Raw genomic sequence first — 26,151 nt, forward strand, 5'->3', positions numbered from 1 at the left:
AAGACTTTACATTTACTTTTGTTTTTACGTAGATGTTACATTTATTTCATAAAAGTATGAGATTAAAAAAAAAAACAAGTGCTTCATAAAAGTAGGAGGTTTAAAAAAATAACCTTTAATCAAAAAACATCTATTTATTGGCATACCAATTTAGTTTTTACATTTTACATTTACGTGACCTTATAATATAAATAAGAATTAAAAGCTAAAAAAGTTACGAGTAATAAAGAAATTTCGGATAACCTGACAGTAACCTTCCTCTTTGGATGGAAGGTTAAGATAGATGTGTTCCCGACAAAGGTTGTCCCCACCCTGCCCCGCCCTTTTAACACACTTGGGGAACATATGGTATGACTGGCCGCCATATTGGCTCTTGCCCAGCTGTGTTAAAAGGGCGGGGCAGGGTGGGGAAAACCTTTGTCGGCAACACATCTATCTCAACCTTCCATCCAAAGTGGAAGGTTACGGCAAGGTTAACCGAAATTTCTTTATTACTCGTAACTTTTTTAGCTTTTAATTCTTATTTATTTTATAAGGTCAAGTAAATGTAAAAAGACAAAATAACAGTTTAAATAAATAAAATAAATAATAAATAGAAGTTTTTTTGATTAAAGGTTTTGTTTTTTTTTCGATTCTTATTTATAATATAATGTAAAGTAAATTTTTTTTTAAAAAACCTCCTACTTTTATGAAGTAAATGTAACATCTATTTAAAAACAGAAGTAAATGTAAAATCTATGTATTTCAGCAACTCTTATTTATAGTATAAGGTACAGTAAATGTAAAATCTATGTAAAAACAAAAGTAAATGTAAAATCTATGTAAAAACAAAAGTAAATGTAAAATCTATGTAAAGACAAAATGGGTGTTCTAATAAATACATCTTTTTTTGATTTAAGGTTGTGTTTTCTTTTACCTACTTTTATGAAGTAAATGTAAAATCTAAAGAGGTATCAATAGACCGTTTTTAGAAATTCTTAATTATATTATAGGGTCAAGTGAATGTAAAATCTATGTAAAGATAAAATAGGTGTGCTAAACAACATAGGTAAACCAAGAATAGTAATTTAGAGCTCATAGTCGATTAAAAAATAGACTAAAGAATTCATCAAAAGGGTTAGAAATAAATTTAAATACTTTATACAATGATCAAATTTAAAGAATAACTAACACTGAACGTAGTCAAAAGGAAGCAATAATATTAATTTGTAAGTAATAATTAAATTATAACATGCTATTTTCTTGCAAGAATAATAAAAGTCTTACCTTGTTTTAAGAATATCCAATTTCATCAGCATTTCAATAGATCATCAGTCCAATAGCACTTGACACTTTTTAAAATAATTCGCAACACTATTTACACTAAAACTGTATATCATGCACTAAGTATAACTTGAACTCAATTTATAAACCCGAACTTCACTTTAACACGCACTAATATTCACGTTAATAAAGAGACACCGTGAACGAGTTAAAGATGGCCGACGGTAACTGGCTAGGATGATCAGCTGGTAAGTGAAGGTTATCTAAGCAGCCACATCCATAGAGGAAGGTTACGGTCTGGTTAACCTACACTGTGTGTTCCCGACAAAAGTTCTAAGTTTAGATTTGCTAAAAAACATCTATTTATTTGCATACGTAATTTGTATTGAGTTTAAGTTATACTTAGTGCGTTATATACAGTTTTAGTGTAAATAGTGTTGTGAGTTATTTTAAAAAGTGTCAAGTGCTATTGGACTGGTGATCTATTGAAATGCTGATGAAATTGGATATTCTTTAAACAAGGTAAGACTTGACATTTACTTTTGTTTTTACGTAGATGTTACATTTACTTCATAAAAGTATGAGATTAAAAAAAAAAAAAAAACAAGTGCTTCATAAAAGTAGGAGGTTTAAAAAAATAACCTTTAATCAAAAAACATCTATTTATTAGCATACCAATTTAGTTTTTACATAGATTTTACATTAACTTCAAAAAAGTAGGAGGCTAAAAAAACCTTCTATCAAAAAAAGATCTACTTATTTGCATGCCTATTTAGTTTTTACATTTTACATTTACGTGACCTTATAATATAAATAAGAATTAAAAGCTAAAAAAGTTACGAGTAATAAAGAAATTTCGGATAACCTGACAGTAACCTTCCTCTTTGGATGGAAGGTTAAGATAGATGTGTTCCCGACAAAGGTTGTCCCCACCCTGCCCCGCCCTTTTAACACACTTGGGGAACATATGGTATGACTGGCCGCCATATTGGCTCTTGCCCAGCTGTGTTAAAAGGGCGGGGCAGGGTGGGGAAAACCTTTGTCGGCAACACATCTATCTCAACCTTCCATCCAAAGTGGAAGGTTACGGCAAGGTTAACCGAAATTTCTTTATTACACGTACGTATTTTAGCAATTCTTATTTATTTTATAAGGTCAAGTAAATGTAAAAAGACAAAATAACAGTTTAAATAAATAAAATAAATAATAAATAGAAGTTTTTTTGATTAAAGGTTTTGTTTTTTTTTCGATTCTTATTTATAATATAATGTAAAGTAAATTTTTTTTTAAAAAACCTCCTACTTTTATGAAGTAAATGTAACATCTATTTAAAAACAGAAGTAAATGTAAAATCTATGTATTTCAGCAACTCTTATTTATAGTATAAGGTACAGTAAATGTAAAATCTATGTAAAACAAAAGTAAATGTAAAATCTATGTAAAAACAAAAGTAAATGTAAAATCTATGTAAAAACAAAAGTAAATGTAAAATCTATGTAAAGACAAAATGAGTGTTCTAATAAATACATCTTTTTTTGATTAAAGGTTGTGTTTTCTTTTACCTACTTTTATGAAGTAAATGTAAAATCTAAAGAGGTATCAATAGACCGTTTTTAGCAATTCTTAATTATATTATAGAGTCAAGTGAATGTAAAATCTATGTAAAGATAATGCATATAATAATGCTAATAAAGTTTTTTTGATTAAAGGTTTTGTTTTTTTTGAGTATTTCAGCGATCCTTATTTATAATATAAGGTAAAGTAAATGTTTTTTTTTTTTTAAACCTCCTACTTTTATGAAGTAAATGTAAAATCTATGTAAAAACAAAAGTGAATGTAAAATCTATGTAAAAACAAAAGTAAATAGATGCAATTAAATAGATCTTTTTAGATTAAAGGTTTTTTTTTAAACCTCCTACTTTTATGTTGTAAATCTATGTACAAACTAAATAGGCATGCAAATGAATAGATCTTTTTTTGTTTGAAGGTTTTTTTAGCCTCCTACTTTTATGAAGTTAATGTAAAATCTATGTACAAACAAAAGTAAATGTAAAATCTAAGTAAACAACAAATTAGAAATAAATAGATGTAAAAAACAAATTACGTATGCAAATAAATAGTAATTTTTTAGCAAATCTGACTTACAAGAGAAAGTAAAACAAGTGTAAATTCTATGTAAAAAACCAAATTCGTTTGCAAATAGATTTCTTTTTAAACTTAAGGTTTTTATTTATTCTCCTACTTTTATGAAGTTTTATAAGTTGATCATGCAATATTTGGATCGTATAAAATAGTAGATAACATTACCTTAGAAACAATCTAAGCTAAAGCCAAAATTAACCATTTTCAATTAATTTCCATGAAAAAAGCTCAACTTTCTAATTTTAACCATAAAAGTTATAGAAATATTATGTATAACATCAATAAGTATTGGTTAAGGATAATTCACAAAATTAAAGTATTAATATCACTATAAAAATAATTTTTTAAAGACCCTTAATATGTTTATTTAATGAAATATATGTATATTCCCAAAAAATACATATATGATTTATCAATGATTAATTTGAAAAATACGTACAAATCTAAATATAAGCATGAAATTTTGAAAAAGATTTAAGCTGGATGAAAACCGCTATTATCTGAATGAAAATGCTACAGCATTCGCCAATATTTCAATCAAATTTTACAAAAATTATTCACATAACAGGGAAAAATTATTTAGCAGAGACAAGGTTTTAGTTTATGTTTTAATACTCAGTATTAAACATACGAAATAAGTGATAAAATTACCTGAAGAACAGTCCGACACAGAGTGGTAAGCACCTATCCTACACTTCTTTATATTCCCTGAATAGACAAAGAAAATCATCTAACATTGTCGGCGTGCTGCTGGATTCAGAGAAGTAATCATTTGCAGATGAAAGCTGAACATTACAAAGCTGCTACCTGGCAATGAGCTGAATAGCACTGGTTAAAGATAGAAAGCTTCAGACTGTTTTCATTTCAGCGAACTATATCTTTGTGACCAAAAAAATGGAAACTATAGATAAAGTTTACATCTCTTAAAGGTTTTGGACTTTCATCCATTATCAGACGATGAATAATCAGTTTAGATATATATTGGTTAGGTAAATTCTTCTTAAACTATGTTCCCTACACGAACAACAATCTACACACTGATTGGGTGAGGGAGGCTACATTCATGGTTACAAGATATCATATGTTGTGTGTGTATGTAATATTTAAAATGGTAATGAGCGGTAAAACAGCTTTTGAAAAATAGTGAAATAGAATTAATGAAACCTAGAATTTATTTGTCTTTTATATTTTTGTTATATATGTAGGTAATGTTTTAGAATTGTAATTTTTTTTTTTATTACGCAAGTAGAAAACTGAATTTTATCAAGTTCATTTGTACTAGAAAACATTGTAAAATTATAAGAAATTAATATAAAAGTGAATTTTAATAAAAATTTAAAAAAAATAATGCGTAAATAAACATTATAGGACAAACATGTTGAAATATTCACGCTTTAATTTTTGTTTTTTATTATAGTGTTTCTGTAAAGTTTGCTAAAAAGTGACTTGTGTCCGCGTTATAGTGAATTTTGGTTATTGAAAATATTTTTCATTGAATAGCTTTGGGTTTGAATGACAGAGGTCTTGAGTTAAAGAAACTACAATTTTCAAACCGAGAGAGTGATGAAGATTGGCCAATAAATGGGCATCTCAAATAGGAAGAGAAATTAAGTGTAAATAAATATTTATATTATTGGAATTAACTATTGTAATAATAACTTGGGTGATAAATTATTGTCGATACAGTGTACTGTGTATTCATTAAAAGAAATATACTTATATTTAAGGAGTTTAAAAGTTTATTTTTTTCTTTGCACATGCATACTGAGTGAAGGATTATCTGAATGACAGCCGCACCAGACACTGGGTATTTTTTCTGAAGTGTAGAAAGGATTGGATTGTATTTGCAGGTACTTGAAGCTAGGGCAGTGCCCCCATTGTTCCATTTCGTATATCAAGGTCAGATTTGAGCATCAAGGTATAGATGATAAGCAAGCTATTGAAGACAAGTTTTTAAAAAATATATTTTCGTAGAAAATATTGACAGACGGACAAATGTCCATTGTCCATAGTGTATATATGTGTATATTGAATTTTTGTTTGTTTTTGTAAATAAAAACACTATCTATCTACCGTAGAAAATGTAAGTTTTTACTTTTAAATTAGCTGCCTAGCATATATCCAATTTTGGGTGATGAAAAAGGTTTGAATTTCTTACACCTATTCCAAGATCTGTGTAATAATAAATGTAAACTATCAACGACACTTTACAATATAGTAGGTAAAATAAGATTAAATCAAATCAAAGTTTCTTTATACTAAAGTCAAGCCTGCACTGTGTAAATCACTTAAGATGAAGAAAGGGACTGTGTTGTAAATTAACATTTTAGAGCTTATACTATGAATTTATTACTCTCATATTACTCAAGGTCAGCAATTTTGAGTCAATTACTGCTAAGACTCATCTGAGTCCTAGAACGTTACTCCGGAGACTCAGTTCTGTTGAATTCCTCCAACTTTCTGAGTATTAAGTTCTGCTAGAAATCCACAAAATATTTGCATTTTAATATATATATTTTTTAAATTTATAAATACAAACAAATTAAGTCTAAAAAGTGCTGGCAGAAGAGTTCGAAATAAACACTGAACTTGAAGAAACTGAGGCAGCAATATGTACAAACCTAAATGGCAACACTTTTCTTGTTCAATAAGCTGCGTACACTGAAGGTAAGTGAATGCCTTAATTTGGGCTTTTCAGAAGTCAGAGCAAGCACCAATAAACAAATTCTATAATGAACATTGAGAACACAAAGTAGTTGAAAATCGTTATCAGTGCAGATGAGATTAAATTAATGCGAGAGAAAACCGACGGAGAATGGACCCAGAGAAGAGGTTGGTTAGAAATTCAACCATTACGGATGAAACCATCGAGAACGTGAATCATAGATTTGTAGGGTAAAATCATTTAAATATTTAGAACGATTTTTCGACTAGTTGAATGAAGTTATTTCGATTTTAAACATTTTAATTTTTAATAATATCTAATAAATATACAATATTTACAATAGCCTAACATTAAATAAAGTTATTAACTTGACATATTATCAAAGTAATATTTCTGAAAAAAATAAAATAAATTAAAGAAAAAGTTGTTTAAAAATACTTCTGTATCGGTTCCCCGATAATTTCTTCCATTTCGTTGACAACTTTTTGACATTCCCGTTCCACTTCTTCATCGTCGTCTTCAAGTAATTCAGCCAAGAATGGAACAGTTTCTGGCAGAAGAGGTAAGAAATCTTCAACTAATTTTCCAGCTAAAGCACAGACAGTTCTCACCGCAACCAGACGGATCTGTTAAATTTAATAAAATGATTTATAATAAAATTGCATTCATCACATTCGTATGTGTAAATAAGAAGGTAGAGTTTGATCCGATTCAGAAGCTGACCTCAAGTAAAATGATCTCTGCATAGGAGTTCGTCAAGACTTTTTAAAGCCTTTCAGTTGCTAGCAAGGAATTATTTTAGGCAAATAGCTTTGACTAGCGATTATGTATTATACCAAGGTTACGATATATTTTATAGTAATTATTTTTTCTAAATCTTTGATTTTATTCGTCACATCACGCATGCTTTTTGTATCCCTGACCAGTTTCGGACTTTCTTCACCATCAGAGGTAGATTATTTAGTTTGATGTAAAGATTTCGTCTGCTGCAATTATTTTTACGTCGCGCACTAGACTTGTTGACTGGGTGAGGGAGGTTACATGGTGTATTAGTGCGTTATTCCAGGAGTTAATAGATCGTAAAATATTTTGTAATAATAATAATGAAATAAAATTATGTATTCTACTACTTGATTCTGTACGTTTAGGGCATGTTTAATGTTTTGGAATAGTAAAGTTGGATTTGTATTTTGCATGTGTTGCGGGAGGGCGCGAATATTTGGGCTAATATAATTCAATTTAAAATTCAGTGCCTTCTACTCATATTAGTTAATCAATTACATTTTCAATCTCAGAGCGAGATGGAAACGAAAGTGTAGTCGAAAACTCTGATTAACTTACACCAAACTGATTAAACTACCTTTGAAAATGGATATAAGTCCGAAACCTGAGAGGGATAAAATAAAAATGTTTGATAAAAAGATTGATAAAATCAACAATATTTTACAGCTGGGCACACAATCTGCTTAGAGCGTGACTGCGTGGTTACGTTAAGAAGGATAGATAGCCATTGTAAGGCTTCAAATGTGAAGACGCCTGCAAGAATATTGTCAATCATGGGATCAAATGATCCACAACCATTTTATGACAAAACCTAGCAGCGAATAATCTGTAATAAACGTTTTATCAAGAAGGAGAATAAAGACATCCTGACTGAAAAACATTGACTTGGAAGAATAAAAGCGGTTTTACTCAGAAACTTCTTTCCAGGCATTTACTCTAATTAAACAGTTAGGACTATCTGAGGTATCTGAGGTCTAATCTTACTGATATACTGGTGTTAAATGATCTGAATACCTCGGCATGTTCATTTCTCATTTTTAATAATATGTGATAATTCAAATGTTTCCATAAGGAATCATCAATTATAGATGTAGACATCTGAGCGATACATGGGATGATCAGAGTTGTACATCTTGTCTTCCAAAGATCTTGTCCACCTAGTTGGTTTTCCAGCTGAAATTTATTAAAGTCAATTTAAAAAATATTTTAATAATTCTATAAGATTTTTATTTTCAGTTGCAAGTTAATTAATTATACTAGTTTTAATAAAAGTTACCTGATCTACTAGAGGTTCTTTCAATATGTTGAATCTCTCCTTAGTAACAAATGTATGCGAATCATATGTGAATATGGTGAGCAAAGTCTGTAATATATTGTCTACAAGAATACAACTTTTTTCCAATCCATGTTCACCATCAAACCATGGTTTCTTCTTCTTTTTAATTATATTATTACTATCTAATAATTCAGCGACATTAGATACAAATACGCCAGCAAACAGACTAAATAAACTTTTCAAATGTAACGCTAACTGATAAGAAAGCCTATAAAAATAAAAATTCACACATTTATCGCAGAATTGATATTGAACATATTAAAGTGGAGTTTCAGTTATCTGGTATTCCGTTGAGAAATATAATACGAGTCTTAGGTGGAATATACCAGGTAACTGGAACTCATTAAGCAAAAGCTTTTCAGATATTTCAACAAATTCCAAACTAATATTCATTACCTAAAAAATGTAATCGCACGCTGTTTATCACCCTGACTCCTCAATGCCCAATCGTAAACTTTAGTATATAATGGTCTAAAGGTTGATTCAGTAATTTTTAGCACCAACTGTGTAAATGCGGCTATAATCGGATCTTCAATTGTATTGACTTCCACTGGAGTGAGCCTTTCAGAGCTGACAGTACTGCGAAAATCCAGCGCTAAAAGTAATAGTTCACTAACTTCCACAGTTAGATCGGCCAACGAAGTAAAACTGTCTGACAGTATCCCCATCAACGGTCCAATTGCAGAATATTTACCATGTTTATTCAATTTCTTATAGCAGGTGAGTACGGCAGGCACGAGTACACGTCCGGGAGATTCACTAGATATTTTCTGTCTACAAACCAAAAAATAATAGTTATAAATATATTTTTTATTATATACCAGTAGTGAATTATAACTTCTTTTTTTTTTTATAATGAGATTACTTATTTAAATGTTATTGAAACATAGAATTTGATTGAAAAGATTAATGGCTTCAGTGGCATTCACGTTGACCTAACGAAGAGGGATGTAACATCTCCCTCACTTTCCCACTAAACTGTGTTCTCTGAAAGAAAAATTCAAACCAGTGCTCCCCTAAGATATACAGGATGAATCCAATTATAAAAATAAAATCAAACGCTTAATTAGAAACAGTTTAAAACACTACATTTGTTGCGTTTAAACATACAGTGATCGAACTGTGCAATATCCCTAAAAGGCATTTAATATGAGCTTAAAAATGCACCCCTTTCCTAAGATCTCCGCTTAAAAAAATCCTGGAAAAAGTGCCAATCTCAAATTAACCTAATTGTATATATTTAAAAAAAAAAATAAATAAAGCATATTCTGTAAACTGGTTCCAGGTCGGTTTATTTTCTTCAGATCTGAAATTTTGGTTACATATTTAATTATTTCTAAGTATTAGAACTACTTGTTCAATAACAAATATACCAATTTTAAAAAATTCGTAATAGCCCGTTTTTGTGAAAATAAAGAATTCTGCAAAATCAATTCAGTGCAATGAGGTGAATGATTTTAAGCAAAACTTCGATCAATTACATGAAATATCAAATTTGGATTTTTTTAACTTTTTTGAGTTTATGTTGAAAAGTCATACAAATAATATTATATGCATCAGCCCGAATCATCTTACGTGAATAAGAGAAAGGTCAAATAAAAAATGTTGGAGTCACGGAAGAACAACAAAATATAATTCAATGGAATAGCTTTCTGCTAACATACAAGCCTGAGTTCATCCAAAAAAAAGTTTTCGAAAACGAAAAAACGTTAACCTTTTTAGGCAACTGAAAAATGTAACTTAGATCGTCCTCTAACATTTATTTTTAGGAGACGGTAAAGTGAAGAATGGTCACCAAAGCTGCAGCCTTTACAGCTGAAATAACCAGGCTAATTTTACTGATATTAATTAATATTATGTATTACCTGATTAATTTCAATTTCAATGGTAAAGGCGCCATTTTCTGGGCATCCACGGGTGTTGGGCAGTCGTACTCAGCAGACAGTATACATATCTCATACAGGAGACTGCTAAGATATGGACTTAACAGCTGTGCGAGCGCATCAACAATCTTCTGTATAGCTGTCACTATACTAACTAATAATAATTCTTCCCTACAAATAATTTAAAATTTAAAAAATATGAAAACTACATGTACGTATAAGATTTATGTATAATTACCTTTCTTTTTTAATTTGTCTATGTAAAATTGAGATTAGTGTAGGCAAAAATTTATTTAATAACTTTAATGCTCGAATTTTTAACATGAAGACTAATTCTCCAGCGCAAAGTACTAAGGATCCTAAAACTGGCCAATGCACAGGAAGTTCTTCGTTGCATAAGATATTTGTTATTTTTTCCAATATCTTCAAAAAATAAATAAATAAAATAAACAACATTAAAAGTTAATTTTTAAATTTATCTAAGTTAATGATATAAAGTTATAATGCTGAGCATTAGTTAATTCTCAGTAGAAAGTAGGTCGAAGTTAGAAAGTTAAGTCAGTTGTATACAATAGGAGCACATTCAACAGAAATATTGATTTTAAGTAGAAACAAGTTACCAAATTATAAATATTATGCTAAAAATAAGAATTTTTTTTTTTTTTTTTTGGCGCATCAACAGCTGAGGTCATTAGCGCCCGGAGCTTTTTCCAGTGCACTGCCGGCCTCCGGACAGTGTTCTCTCGTTACAGATAACACTGTCCATCACCGGACAGTGAGCTGTAAGAAGCTCCTAGGAAGAGAAAATCTAAGGGTCAGCTGCTGGATTCGAACCCGGGACCTCCGCGTGGGAGTCCAGTATGCTAACCTCATAGCTAATCCCTTCCCTAAAATAAGAATGATAACATTAAACTGTAAAAAGAAGAGTGCAGCAGGAATTATTAATGTTATGAAAGAAAGGGGGCTAAGAAGGGAAATTTTGGACACCAATGGAGTTACCCATGTCAAACTTACATGAAAATTTGTCCACAACTTTAAGGGTTTTGTTACGACTGACATTTATTTGCTTTATGTTGCGAACGAAAGAACGTTTTCAAGTTGTATGTTACGATTAATGTTCTAGTTCTAGTCAACTTATTCAATCCACCATCACGCTTCTTCTTCGTGGTGGAGGCTTCTTCATTCGATTATTTGCACTACTCTCTCGAGGAAAAGCTTTCACTACTTTTCTTTAAAATCGTGCTGGGCCAAGTTACGGTAAAATTTGGTAGGGAAGATATGTTTTTTTCAGAAGAGTTGTAGTGTTTATGATTTAAACTCAAAATTCAGAGAAAGAGAAATTGTTCACCGCGTGTTATTGATGGGAATGGTTTATAATAATCACACATAACCTTTTATGATGTGTAAATAACCTTTTGAGGAAATGAGGATTTTTAATTACATAAGGATTAATAAGATCCCACCAGAAAATGGCTGCAAGTTTCTACCAGAGCCTAAACGAATGCAAGTGATGAATTAAACTAGCTTTTATGGCAAGATTGGCTTAGAACACAATGTGTCTCTTACAACCTGTCGGTAGCTTTGTAAACGCTGGTTTGCGATGTGAGAAACTTCGAGAAAGCAAAATATGAATGGTGGAAAAACCTGAACCTGTAAAAAGAAGATATTTCTTCTTTTTAGAAGCAGAAGAGGTCGGTACAACAGGTCTCTTTAGGCTATATAGCCTGGAGAACAGGACCTTTCCAGTATTCTAATCTATGCCATTAAAATAAAAAGAATTTCCAATGTTGAAAAAACATTTTTATACACTGATGATAACCGACTGTCAAGGCATTGGTTTTTAAAAGCCAAATTTCCTCGTTAGCCAAATCTAAGTAATAACATATTTTGCTGACGTATTATTGCACCAAAGTTCTAATTTATTAATTTTATAAATTTAGAGAAAGCGAGGGAAGAGAAAATCAATTTTTCAAATATATTTTTTCATTAATATTCAACATACCTCAATAAAAGTTTCAGGGTGTAAGGTAGCTAAATGCCTTGCCATCAGTTTCAAAGAAAACAGAGCGGTTTGCTGTGTTAGTTGTACATCCTGAGAAGTGTCTTCACTTAAATTGATTGAATCCAGACATTCTGTAAGAGGTGGTAGTAGAGTCATCAGAACGTCCGCAGGTACAGGACGTGGTTGCTGCAGACGCCATCCTAACAATTCCATAGCCTTTCTTCTTACAGCTTCCAATTCATTACCCAAAAGGCTATGTATTATTCGCAAAAAGCCTTCAGTCGGAAGAAGTGCATTTGTCTTGTGAAAATAAAATCATTATTAGTGAAAAAATGAATCAAATCAAACCAGAATGAATTCTGTATTTCACAATTAATAGAAAAAATGCTCAGCGTTTCGAATATGTCAGCCATAATTAAATATTCCTGATTTTCAAAACAATTAAATGAGCTAAGAATTTAAGTAGTTTGGTGGAACTTTTATTCGTCCCTAGAGGGGAATCTTCCCAGCCAAGTAGCCTCTCAAGAGAGCTTACTTCAGAATATTTATGGATATCAAGGGTGTGGAGAAGGGGTGAGATGCTATAGACTTTGTTATTGATTTTTAAACAACAAATTTTAAGCATTCGAGAGTATGGCTCATTTCAAACAGAAATCCCTGGGAAAATATGGAAACATTTTAAGGAAGCAAACTTTTTGTAAGGGCTCCATATTGCGCGGACTAAGTAGATAAGTTGGAAAATAAATTACCTTATCAAGAATATCGTATGACTGATTAAGTACAACTTTCCAATATTTGGCTGTGGGTAGAGTGGAACATTCTTCGCATTGCTTGGTTACACTCTTTATATAAATCAAATTCTGTTCCACTATTGTACCAAAAATACCTTCTAATGCTGCATGCTCTTCATGAGTTAATTCCGCCAGCTGCAAAATAATAATTACAATTATTTTGTTCTTTAAAACAAATTTATGAAAATACCTTTGATAATCTGTTTGATACTAGTAAAGTAATCTCCTTTTTTTCAGGTGTGATACTTACTTGTTGTACAAAATTGTTTGATGAAAGTAGAGAAGACAGAAATGTAAGAATGAGGTATTTATAATGTCGTAACTGTTTTCCTGTGTTCGTTTCAATATTGAAAATAAAATTAAGTAATTTGTCCTTCAATTTGTACAACTCTTTTTCGTCTGCAAAAGATTTAATCACTAGTTTAATTTCAATAATTAAGTACAGCAAATAAGTGTATTGTTCAATACAAAGCTAACCTTTCTCATGAGGAAGTGAACAAAGATGCGCTAAAAGTTTATGGGACGTATTCAATATAACTTCTGGCGGAAACTCTGCGCACAACTGATGCGCAATTTTCAGTTTTTTAGGCATACTGGTTTCCTGCGGAATGCTTTCTTTGATCTCTACAGTTTCAAAAATATATGTTTAAGCGAAATTTTAAAGAAAGTAATTTACCGCTAAATTTAAGACTAAATTTGAAAGATATAGAAATTTTTTTTCACCTATGTCTGAAGTCACTGCAGGCCTTACTGCATGGCACTCGAACACTAGACATAGAAACAGCCAAAGGTAGGTTTGAGCATCTAAAGTGTTCATAAGTTTGTCCAATATAGGTATACGTCGGTGTTCTGGGACGTCTAATAGTGCCGAGACAAATACTCTTATGACACCAGCTACACGGATAGTTTCATCTTTATTCGATTGATGCTGCAAAAGAATTTCAAAACCGTTTAGTTATGTTAATCTTTAGTGTTAGGTATTAAGCAACGTTTCAGTACAAGCTTTCATTCAGCTTAAAGCTTTGCGAATAACAACGATGGAGCTTGGTCGTCACCCATTGAGCCTACATTCTTGAAAGCTAAAATGAAGCCTTTACCACAAACGATAAAGAAAAGGCAAAGCCCCCTTTTTAATGGAAACATTGCTAAGAATTCCTAAGTGCCACTTTTCGCATGAGTATGCAAGATGATTGTGGTACGAAAAAAAAAGATTCAACTTTCTTTATTTAATGTCCTTAAAGAATGCAGGCAGAAATGTTTCCTTTATTGGAGAACCCTCGCAAGATGAGCCACTCGAAGAAATTTCAGCCTTTGGAGTCAAACGTTTCTCGACGATAAACGATAAAAATGGAAACAAACAACGCATTTATAGGTAGGCATGTAGACTTATTTTTCATTTCACACTAAGCCTCCCTAAAAACATTTTCTATAATTAAAACAAAAAAGATGGGTTCCTCTACGAATAAAAGAAGTCTGTCCTAATGGAAAACAGAAGGCTGGAATACAGTAAAGGAAGATGTCTTACGTAGAATGTTTAATTGGCGCTTAAAAGCCACTGGGACTTTATAAATATACAACACTATGTTTTAAAAAGCACAACATACCTGGACTAAAACCGGAATAACCGTATCGATAATTTTAGTGATGACTTGAAAACTGTATGCATCATCTTTGCGTAATATTGACGATCCTATAAATGTGAATATGGCCATAATATTGTGAAGAACTTGTTCCTAAATACCAAAAATGTATAAGAAATCATCAAAGATTATTGAACTCATTATTTTAGATACTTTAATATAGCTTAATAACTTACTGGTATAAGTTTGGCGATGTGTGTTAAAGCTAATAAGGCATGATGGTGAGTTTGAGGATTGTGTGATACTCTAATACAATCAACTATTAAATCCACATGCCATACTTGTTCATTTAAAATACTTCGATTTGTAGTATCAATATGTTCACAAATGTGTAGAAGAGAAGACAATACCAATTGTTGTGTATATTCCACAGAATTATGCTCTTCAAACTGAAGACACCTAAAAATATAATATAATATAACATATAATAAATAATCTAAAAATATAATATATATATTTTTAAAATCTTATTAAAATACTTCTTTAGAATGTTGAATAAAGTTGGAATCAGTAATTCCTTTGATTGCAGTTTCTTTTTATTTTGAATTGATTCTAGCAGACAAACACCTTGTTTCCATTCCGAAGTATTTAGAATTCCAATTGAGGGTGGTATAATGGAACTGTAACATAAAAAATAAGATTATTTTTATGCGGACCTAACCCATTAATTCTGGAGGCTTGAATAGATTTGAATGCACTTGTTATTAATTATTAACATACTTGAATCATCTTTTTCTAAATAGTACATAAAATCACCTCTATTTTGGAGGCAAATTTATTGCCTTCTTCAAAATCTGCATTTTGCTAATGTATTGCATGTAATGTTCGTCAGAATAATTATTAAAGGTAATATTTGTATTATCTAAGCTCTAAAGACAAAATACTGTAGGGTACCCATGTTAATGAACCATTAAGAATTGTACGTAGCTACTACAAATTTCTCTATTTAAACTTTTACCCTTACTAGCAGCCAAGAGGAGTCATTCATAGTTTATATGAACATATATAAATGTATTCAAAACTTGTAAGTACTTATATGTACGTATCTTCTTAGTTTCGCTTCCACATTACCGGTTTAACAATTCTATGAATATATTACACATACCTATATGTATAGAAACACGTCGGAAATAAACATAAATTAACAATAATTCAGCAAAATAATAGGATGCGTACAAAGTCTTAGAAACAACTTTGAGTTTTTAAAAGAATTGCCAAACCGATAATGTGAAAATGAAATTAAGAAGGTACTTTTACGCAGCATTCCTCACAGAAACAAGTTATTGATTGTCTTATATTCTATGGCTCAACAATGTTTTCAACTGAATGACTTCACGGATGAAAAACCGAAAGTCTTTGTTCTCAAGCTGCTGATCATATGGGAAATTTGTATCAACAGTCATTAGGATTTCATGTGATTTAAATCAGTTTGTATATTACACCAGTTTTCACTACTGATATTTATGCATACAGCAAAAATATAACCATTTTTAGATCTTGTGAAAGAGAGAAAAAATAAAATAAAATAAAAAGAGTAGGTTATGTAAAATTATGTATGAGTAAAAAATAAATAAATCAATTTTTAAAAAATGTAAGGAGTAAGGAAAATAATGAAATTTCAGTAATAAACAAAACAAAACAAAAGTTCAAATTTTGGGGCATAATCCTCCCAATCCCCATTCTAGATCTACCAATTTTGTAACTATCACAAAATTAACAAAGATATATATCGTATGTACAACCTAATATGTGTATACTATCTAATATAAACATGCTGTTTCTACTGACCTTCGTTTCGTCTTGATATTAGCTTTATCAGGTAATGTGGGTAAAGTAACAGTCAACATTGGTGCTAAAAGATTCACCAAAAGTTTACAATCTAGCACAATTCTTTTAAAAAATGATGTAGAAGCATTGATAATTTCAACTTTATCTACATCAACAATGTAGTTTAAAATCAACGACAAAAGACGTTCCTGATTGGAAAGTATTGGTGAAGGTAGTTTATCAAAGAATTCTTTTGATATCTGCAACAATAAAGAATTGAAAATGTGGTTAGGTCCACAGTGCTGGATAATATAGTAGAACGCCTATTTATTGCCTTCCTGACGTAGATTTAATCCAACATCATAAGTTTGGTGAAAAGATTTCGACTTCACTTATGTTTCTGCCTTGCACTACATTTTTTTTAACTGAGTGAGGGAGTCTACATGGTATGCATGTGTTATTCAAAATGTTATAGATCGCAAAGCATTTTGTAAAAATAATAAAATTAAATTAATGAACACTAGTAAGTATTCCTTATTATCATAACTTCTTAAAGTAAACATACCTGTTTTAATAAAAAGGCAGCAGGACATGTTGTTTTTTGAGAGTCAACATCTATTAACTGAGTATTATGATCTTGAATTGTTTTACTAAATAATTCCCACATATCCTCCGACTTAAAACATTCCGCAATAGAATCATTAAACCTTTTCATAATGTAACAATATATTTCTGATTCAAACTGATCAAGTACTTTTGACTGACTAATTAATTCCAGCGCCAAAGGTTTAAGTTGCAGAAATAGTTCCTGAAAATGCGAACAATTCAGTAGAATGTAACTGCGTGCGTGTCTTATTTCAATTAGCTGAACAAATTAAAGACTGTCTTCTAATGTATGAAGTTCCACAGCTTTAAATCACATACGTCTGACGTTTGGAAATGCAACACACTTTATTAATCTCTAGCCTCTGCAGTGTTTAAATTATGTTCCTGTTCAGTTTAGACTTGTCATGTCTATGAGAACTAGGTACTTATTAAAATGAATATAGTCCTCCCATTGATCTGAGATTCTTACTCTAAGAAATTGAGCCTGCCATTAATTGTAAAGCTTGATTAAAAAATTACGAGGATTACACAAATGCATTAGGCCCGGTGAGTAGGAAACTGTAAAATTTTGTATTGAATGCAGGGTAATTATCAAGGAAATGTACAGCTATGAGGCCAAATATATGGCGTCCTCAAAAATGAATGTCTTTAAAGAACACTGCTTGCATAATTGACTAGAAATACTATTTTCTACTGATTAGAAGACCTCTAACAGGCTTCAAAACGAGACAGAAAGCTTGAATGAGAAATGGAGACTGAAAATACTGTAGCTTCAAACAAATAGTTTCAGAATAATCAGAATTCTGCTGAACTGTTGCTACTGATGTCTTCTGAAGAATAGAAAGAAAAGATTAATTTCAAAAGAAGGAGCTAAAGTTTGAATTTTGAATCATGAATTACATCGCAGATTTATTATTATTTGGGGAAAGTACGAAGTCTACGATTATATAAAGATATATTCTTAGCTTTTCCTTCCTGTATTTACCCAGAAATCTAACCAACAAAATAATTAAATAAAAATTTACCTTGGATTGAACAAGCTCCAAAAGTTTCAAAAACTTAGCTTTAATGTATGTAGGCGTGTCTTTGTTAATAATTATTGATATCAAATTATTCAAAATGTTTTGCAAAACTTCATGCTGAGATTTGTTCATTAAACTTTTAATTTCTTTACTAGGTGATAGTTTAGAGTATAATACGACCACAATTTGCCTAGAATATAAATTACAAAACATTATTTTTAATGAATCTAATAACAAATTAATTGACAATATTATTGCTAATGCATAAGAGTCTCATTTTCTACTTGGGACCAACCCTGAAGAAGAAAAAATACCAGGGTTATAGAACTCTGCATTTACCTAACATTAACCTACAGTGGAATAATCAAATAGATCACTTAATAAGCAACGTCGAAAAGAGACTATTCCTTCAAAGAACACATGGCCAAGTAGATGGGAACGCTTCGTAGGATATCTTGTGCAAATATAAATCAGTACTCAGAATTCAGAAACTCTATGAAATGTGATGAGGAATTAATAAACATGAATCCAGAAACATAACTCAAGGAGCTGGATAGAAACCAGAACTAAAGATTAATTAGTGAAAGCTAATCCCACCGTACACAACTCTCACTGCAGTTACGGAAGTACATACTGCTGCTGATTCAGTAAACAGAAACATGGCTATGACTCTACTAAATGAGAGGATCCAATAACTACAGGAAAATGTACACGCACAGAAGCTTCTAAATTCTAAATATAGCTTTACTAAGTTAATAAATTGTTAAAAATGATGAGAGATGAAAGGAAGGACTTCGCGAAACTAACTAGTACGAATACCTAGATACACACGATAACAAACTTCTTTGGTTGCAACACTCCTGTTTATGAAATAAAAGGCTGCTAAAAACCTAATTAAGAACGTGAAGCAAAAAAACAACCAACGAATGGTACCTAGATGTTTTCCAATCAATGCAAATTAAAGACACTAAGAAAAGAATAAAAAGTAAACAAAGTAAAAAAAAAAAAAACAAGTCAGTATTTCTGAGAAAAGAAACGGAAGACCGACTAACTAACCGACTAGCTTAGAGGAGAGATTTAGTGCCTTGTAGAAACAAGGGCTGCCACGACCCATGCACAAAATTTCTGAAAGTATTTTAAAAATGCGGAAAAAAATTAATTAGGCTGCACATAATAGAATGTTTGAGCACCAATAATTGGAGCGTTTTAAAATATAAATAATAAACCACATTACTTACTCATTATCTAACTTTATCTCTTCAAACTGTGACACAAGTACAGAGGCAAGTGGTTTGTAATAGCCATCATCTTCTAAACAACTTTCCAAGATTTCCAAAACCATAATTCTCATTTTATCCTCAACAGAAGCGAGAAGTAACAGTAATCCAGGAAATACAAGAGAATTTTTAGTCATTATTTCACTTCTCAAACTGGCACGTTCTCTCAATAGAGCGGCAATTAATTTTAAATTTTTCAACATTAACTTTTCATCGAAGAGAACTACATTAATTAGAAAATTAATTTGTGCTTCCTCGCTTGGAAAAAGATCCTACAAAAAAATAATAATAATATTAAATTAAAATGTAAATTTAAGTTAATTAACAAATGTGTTATTTAAATGTAATTAATAAAACAGTAGCTAAAGGAGAATGTAAAAAAGAAGTGTCATTAAATAAGTTTAAAAGTAAGAAATATTTTTACAGCAGATCTACCAAGGTGAATAACTCACAAGATTGGTAATGTACACAGCAAATCTTCAAACTGGGCATTATAAAGTAAAATCTACATCCCCAGAAAACCTCTTTACCGATTTCTTATTTTTTTATATATTTTGCAAAATTATCCTATAAAAATTATTGATTATAATAGAAGCATAGGACATTTGATTTCCAAAAACTAAAGACGTTTACAACAGGAAATTAAAGCAAACATGAAAAGATTCCGACGTAAAGAAAAGTAAGAGTGACTTGCAGCCAATCCGGGTGTATTAGAGGACATTGAAGGTGCTTGTTGGAAGTAGCTTCAATTCACTAGAGACAACAACTTTAGAAGGGTAAAAAAAACCTGAAGGAAAAATTACCTTAATAAAACCTTCTTTATATGCTTTGCAAGCACTGCTAACTTCTGAACATTTTGATGTACAACCTTCATGTATTATTCTATACAATGATATTAAAACTGAATTTTCTTTTCCATCAAACTTAAACCACTGATTTTTAATTTTATGTTCACCAACTAATGATAGTTTTGTTGCTAATTTTTTCATACAATACAAAGCTCCTTGAATCGGTAATTTTCTTCGTTGGCTAGCTTTTAACATTTTCTCCAAGGTACACTTCGTTAAATTGTCAGTACCGCTCCATGAATGGCGCTGTATTTAAGTAACAAAAATTATGTTTCTTAATCTTCTATAATTGGAAATAATACTTAAAAATATAATTTAAATAACTACCTGAGAAAAATGTATGTATTCCACTAAAAATATTTTAATTTTCTCCACTAAATCAGCGTCAAGATTATCAGGTAAACTATTTGCAATCAATAGTGTTGCCGAAAACCAAAAACCACTGAATGATTTCAATGTTTCAAATTTGTTGAAAGTTTCTAGAATTTCTTCACACGAAGGCAGAGAATTAGAACTTTCAAGCATATCCCATATAAACTCACCAATATTTTTTTTATTTGTTTCATTGTCCTTTTCATCTTCAATAAGATCTAAAAATAAATGAATGATATGAGGATCGTTACGTATGTCAGTCAAGACGTAATCAAACTAAGTTGTGGCTTCAAAGTTAGTAAACCACGTTCAGTAAGTTTAGTAATTCTCCAAGAGAACAGAAAAGAAAAAACTAGATCCGAGCTATTTTACGAATGTTTATGGAAAAAAGTTTGCACCAAAAGCTACAGAGTTTAGCGAGAGTACATTTTCAACATCAGCTATAGAATTTGTCGAGAAAATTGAACAATTGAACTGAAAACCTAAGAAAATTCATACACTATCGACCAAGAACTTTCTTCAAACTCAGAATTCAGTTCTTAATAAAAACCGACTGAAATAGGAGTCTTTAAGTCAGACATTCCCAGAAGAAACTCAGTTTCGAAAACTGTACTCCCTTATAAAGAAAAATGGCTACATTAAAAGAAAATAGCTATACAGAAAAAAATTTCTAATAATGTGAAAGACGTGTAGCAAAAACTAAAACTAAGAAGTAGTATATTCGATTTTGGAAGATGCATGGGCGAACTACAAAACAATTACAATCACACTCGGTGAGAAACTCTGAAATAAAATTAAATTCGGAAACTGTTTCAAGAGAACATGATGGTGAATGGAATTAGCGCAAACTGAGAAGAAAAAGAAATTGTGGATGCGATGTTTCAAGAAAAGGTATTAAGAAAGACAGTTATATAACAATAATATTCATAGTAGTATTTATATATACTAATAGGATATTCAAAATAAAATAAAAAAAAAAATAGTAAAGAATTTGAAGATTCTATGCAGAAAAATTGTGAGATAAACAAGATGTTTTATAATGTGCCAAAGAACTTGAGGAAAGATCGCAAGGGAAGTCTAAAAATCTGCATATTTGCAGATCCCTCTATTGAGGGACAGGTCAGCAGTCCACTCGCAGGACCCGATAAAATGAGACAAAAGAGAGCAGGGTGACCACGGCTTTCAGGAAGTTCAGACCACAAAAAGGAAGAGCTCTGTTAAACGAAATTATTAGTCAAATTCTAAAGCAAAAGATTTCAAGAATGGTTTTTTTTCCCCTTTGAAAACTAAAGCTATAAAAGCTGTAGAGAACTTTTACAACTAAAGAAACACGACCGTATACCATCAAATCCTCCAAAAAAGAACAATAGTTCGCAACAATTCAGAAACGATTTCCTAATACCTTTGATTTTATCCGTCTTTTGTAAAAAGTCAAAATCTCAACACCAAACTGAGTAATATAACTCTGTTGGATGAAGGTCCGAATCCGGTCAGGGATACAAGAAATATGCGTTCTAAGACGGATAAAATCAAAGATATTATCCAGCGCTGCGGACCTAACCAAATTTTCAAGTTTCTAATAGTTTCCAAGGTTTGCATTGCGTCCAGAAATTAATCTACAATCATTTTTTTTTTAAACATTCCCGGAAAACTTAAATATTTATAAAAATAAATAATTAAAATACTAACAAGTCTGAAGTTCTTGAAAAAATTTTAAGAAGTCAGGAATTAAGCCACTACTTTCTTGTTGATGTTTCAAAACATCACTAAGTGCTGTGTTGTTTAACAAAACAACTAAGACTAACGTTGTATAATTTTCATTGGAGTTTTGAATCATTTTATGAGCAACGTTTTCCATTAAAATTAAATCTGATGCACCAAATTTTGCGATTATTTTTAACAGATACAGCATCTGTGTGTCCATAGAAGAAGCGTCATTTAAAAATTTATTGGGAAGTTTCAAAATAGCATTTACTATTTTTGGGCTGTCGTCATTTAGTCTCTCCAAAAGTGACCCTTTAAGCCATGCTAACTAAAATATTAATAATAGGTTGTTAATAAAATTAGAAACCATTCTGAAGGTTTTATATATAGATGTATAAAATAAAAATTACCTCTTTAGGTTTATAATTTTCACTTATTTCCTTAATGGCTGTTAAACGTATATTTTCATTAGGATGTACTAATTTCTGGTAAAAATCATTTCGAGATGTATGCACACCAAGCAACTTTTTGATAGATTTAGCAGATTTATTTTCTTTTGTCAAAACTTCAGATGCTATTTTGTCAAATACTAAAGGAAATGTGTTTTCCAAATCTTTTAGAAGTTCACTATACCATTTTAAAATGTCTGGTCCACATTTACAGTCAAATTCATTCAGCAAACACCTAAAATATTTCAATGAAATAAAAAAAATCAAACTAAAAAAACTAGTGTGAAACACGAATTACTCTCGTGATACTAAAAGTTGTGAGTTATGAATTTTCTTCAAAGTAGTTTTACTAAACTAATATCATTCCATGTTTTAGAGGTTTCGTTAGGGACAATCGAGACAGCAATATTCCCCCCGACAGCCCCTAAATAAAATATGATGACCTACAGAAATTCACTTTTCGAGAAAAATAGTCAAAAACTGAAAAATGGTAAATTTACACTTCAGATTTTGTTCACGATCACGAATTTGATATTTATCAATATTAAACACCAGGTAAAATCACACTTAGTACTGCAATAGCAGTATTCAACGTGAGGTTTAACCGTGGAAAGATCATTTGGTGCACTCCCCTATAATAGTACATGGCAGCTAAAACGTTAATGAAAATCGGCCGTGATGATTTGCGATAAACCGTGGGAGAGTAGTGAAAAATTGAATAACTAAAGCAGTACTTCAGTTTGATCCATTATTTCAAAACCATTTTGCCAGTGGCAGGCACCCAAACACATTGGTAGCATTTTGTAGCTTTTATCATTTGAATGGTTAGTTATGATGTTAACTTACACACAGACAAAACCTTCTTTTTTATCAATATACTCAAAACTTGAAATATGACGAATAGAACATTTGCAAGATTACAACACACTTCTCATTATTTATGAGTGTTAAAAAAAATAAAACAAATAAAAAATAACTTACTTAAATATCTCTTCAGCATCTGATGAATCAAAATGTATGGTAGTTAAAAGATTTTGGACAAAACATTTCAAATGTTCATTTCCTTTTTGTACTAATCGGAGAGCTGTTTGAAGCAATGACAATACTAAGGGTAAAATTAAGACTTTATTATTATTTAGCGTCGAGAGACATTTCAAAAACCATTGTTCTTTTCCAAGTCGACTAACAGCTTTCTCTGGAAAGCTGTATTTATTTTCATTATTCTGGCACAGCAAGACTAATATTAAACTTGTTTCGGAACGCATTTTTACGGAATCTACCTGTGAGAAAAAAACAAAAATTTAAGAAACCTACATAATCTGCACCCACAATTAACAAAAGTACTAATAAAGAAATCAGATATCTGCTCACTTTTGATATTTTATTCAATAATCCTTCAAAGATTTTTTGACCAAGGCAAGCCTTAGATACTAGTCTTGCTATAATCATATAACCAGAGGCAATAAAATCGGGAAGTGATGAGCCAAGTGCGGACATTAAGGATGGCAGAATGTGACTTACGTGAAGTTCTGTTATTGGTTTTGCATATTCTAAGCCTCCAATGACAGTGGTACAATAAAAAGCGTATAAAGTCCCAAGACTTGACGCTTTATTTTCACTTATCTGTTAAATTAAACTAACGATGAGGACAAGATAATTGTAAAAAAAGTATCATATAAGGACAAATATAAAACCAAAATGTATATAAAATGTTGCCAGAATCATAGTTATTTTAAACCGCAATATAATTTGTTTAATGTGATATAACATAAATCTCACCTTTATTGCTTCAGTGGGCATATTACAAACAAATCTTAAAAATGACATATCGGACGAAGCTCTGTTTAGGAGTGCAGTTTTAGATAAGGGTGCACCACCTTTTTTAACTGGATGTAACCAATGCCAATTCCCAGTGTCTGGTTTAATTGGTAATAACTGCAGCATACGGGCAAAAAGCGAAGTTTCATGATATGGCAGTATAAGGAACAATATGTCATCAACATTGAAATCTTGAATATGATATCTAAAAATAAAAGAACACAAAAACAAATTCTTCTAATGTTCTTGCTTTTTTGAAACATTTTTATCACTTTGAAATGGAGAAAAAATTACCTGTTAATTAGCCATTCTAGTGCTTTATGTGCAGGTTTGAGCAAAAAATAGGGTGAAAGTAGAATGAGAAATGTTTTAATCTGGCAATCCAATTTGTCATTTGCTTCTTTACTTTCAACTGAACGTTCAAATGATTTTGAAGTTAAATCAAATAATGTTTCTTCAAAAATACAAAACTGAGGATTAAGTTTCTTCAATTCTTCCAAACCACTTAGCCCTAGAAAAGCATACGAAAAAGGGCAAGTAAACATTATTTATTAGAAGGTCCGTTTAAGTTGCCAATAGAGGGACTTCCAAAATATTTCTGGACGAATTTTTTCCCCAATTTAACCTTGTAATCTTTGGGAGAAGAAATTTATTTCATGGCATATCTACCCGTAACAATAATTACAAATTCCCACATTACTACCCGATATCGGTTTTCAAAGGTCCTGGAAAATAGGACGCCAACTAACTTTAATTCCAAACAAAGAACCCTTATTGCTATTCTTGGCCATCTTAGTAGAGACCGCTTTCACAAGTTTCTTTACAATAAATCAATTATATGAACTTGACCATTAAGAGAAATGAGAAAATACAAAGTGAGTCCCACTCAAGAATAATGAACAAGGAATAACAAATTCTTCCTCGAAGGCTTTTATCCTTCACAAGAGCATCTGAATTCTTGTCTCTAAATATACCCCTGTTCTAGACCCGTAAAAAAACCAAGATAATAATCAGATAATGCTTTTAGTAAGTAACTCCAGATTCGTTAAAGTTTAAGGCTGAAAGCTCTTTAAAATAAGTCAGTTTAACCGCAACAATCTGGTGTACAGGAAAATCTACTCAATCCTAAATCCTTTTTTTTTAAAAAAAAAAAAAAGAAAAAAGAGATCAAATGAATGTTTTATGGACTAAGACATTCACCCCAAGATATAATTGTATCATAACAAAGATTATTAAATATAGTACTCTTAAAAGTCAAATTAAAAGCGTTCTTGTTCAATTTTGTCTTCACGATTTACACTTACTAATCAATTACTTATTTATTCATCCAAATGTATTGCACGATTATAGGAAGAAATAAAATTATATTTACAGTAAATAAAGTTAGATGAACTTACCTAATTCGTAGAAAGTATCTCTGTCAAACTTAGCGGCTTCTTTTTGATCAAACAAAAACGATGGCTTATGTTTACTATGTTTGAATAAGGAAGCCTGAGGAGTTTTTAAACGATTTAACTGTTCCGCTAAAGAAGTAGGCATCGTTAGTTGTTAATTCGATCACTCCTGAAATTTTACGTATGAGTAATATATAATAATAATAATTGTAAACAAAAAGACAGCTATGAACTTCAGATTGCATCAAAACAAAACACTCATAAAAAGTTTAAATTTGTTTGCATCAAAACAAAACACCCATACAATTTTGAAGCATTGCACGTGGGAGGTGGAAGGATAGTAACAGTAATATGGTACTTCCATGAATAAGAAGGTTATAGTTCTGTTA

At 30.9% G+C, this 26,151-nt stretch overlaps 1 protein-coding gene across 1 annotated transcript; it reads right to left on the bottom strand.

Moving 5' to 3' along the window:
- Positions 1 to 6,339: 6,339 nt before the first annotated feature.
- l(2)k09022 (HEAT repeat containing 1 homolog l(2)k09022) lies at positions 6,340 to 25,907 on the bottom strand. Its single transcript, XM_074132387.1, has 27 exons — positions 25,766 to 25,907; positions 24,663 to 24,879; positions 24,330 to 24,573; positions 23,922 to 24,173; positions 23,532 to 23,830; positions 22,512 to 22,785; positions 22,087 to 22,429; positions 20,353 to 20,615; positions 19,981 to 20,271; positions 19,139 to 19,449; positions 17,904 to 18,090; positions 16,838 to 17,080; positions 16,294 to 16,532; positions 14,985 to 15,125; positions 14,682 to 14,904; positions 14,470 to 14,598; positions 13,589 to 13,793; positions 13,343 to 13,489; positions 13,116 to 13,264; positions 12,824 to 13,000; positions 12,075 to 12,374; positions 10,311 to 10,495; positions 10,055 to 10,243; positions 8,586 to 8,963; positions 8,130 to 8,397; positions 7,868 to 8,026; positions 6,340 to 6,696 (listed from the first exon to the last, which is right to left on the bottom strand). Exons 1-27 carry the CDS (start codon positions 25,905 to 25,907, stop codon positions 6,499 to 6,501), a joined length of 6,153 nt encoding a protein of 2,050 aa, XP_073988488.1. The 3' UTR covers positions 6,340 to 6,498.
- Positions 25,908 to 26,151: the final 244 nt, after the last annotated feature.

Source organism: Rhodnius prolixus, unplaced genomic scaffold (assembly GCF_049639745.1).
Source record: "Rhodnius prolixus isolate KJV_2025 unplaced genomic scaffold, Rpr scaffold_4, whole genome shotgun sequence".
Classification (NCBI taxonomy): Eukaryota; Metazoa; Arthropoda; class Insecta; order Hemiptera; family Reduviidae; genus Rhodnius; species Rhodnius prolixus.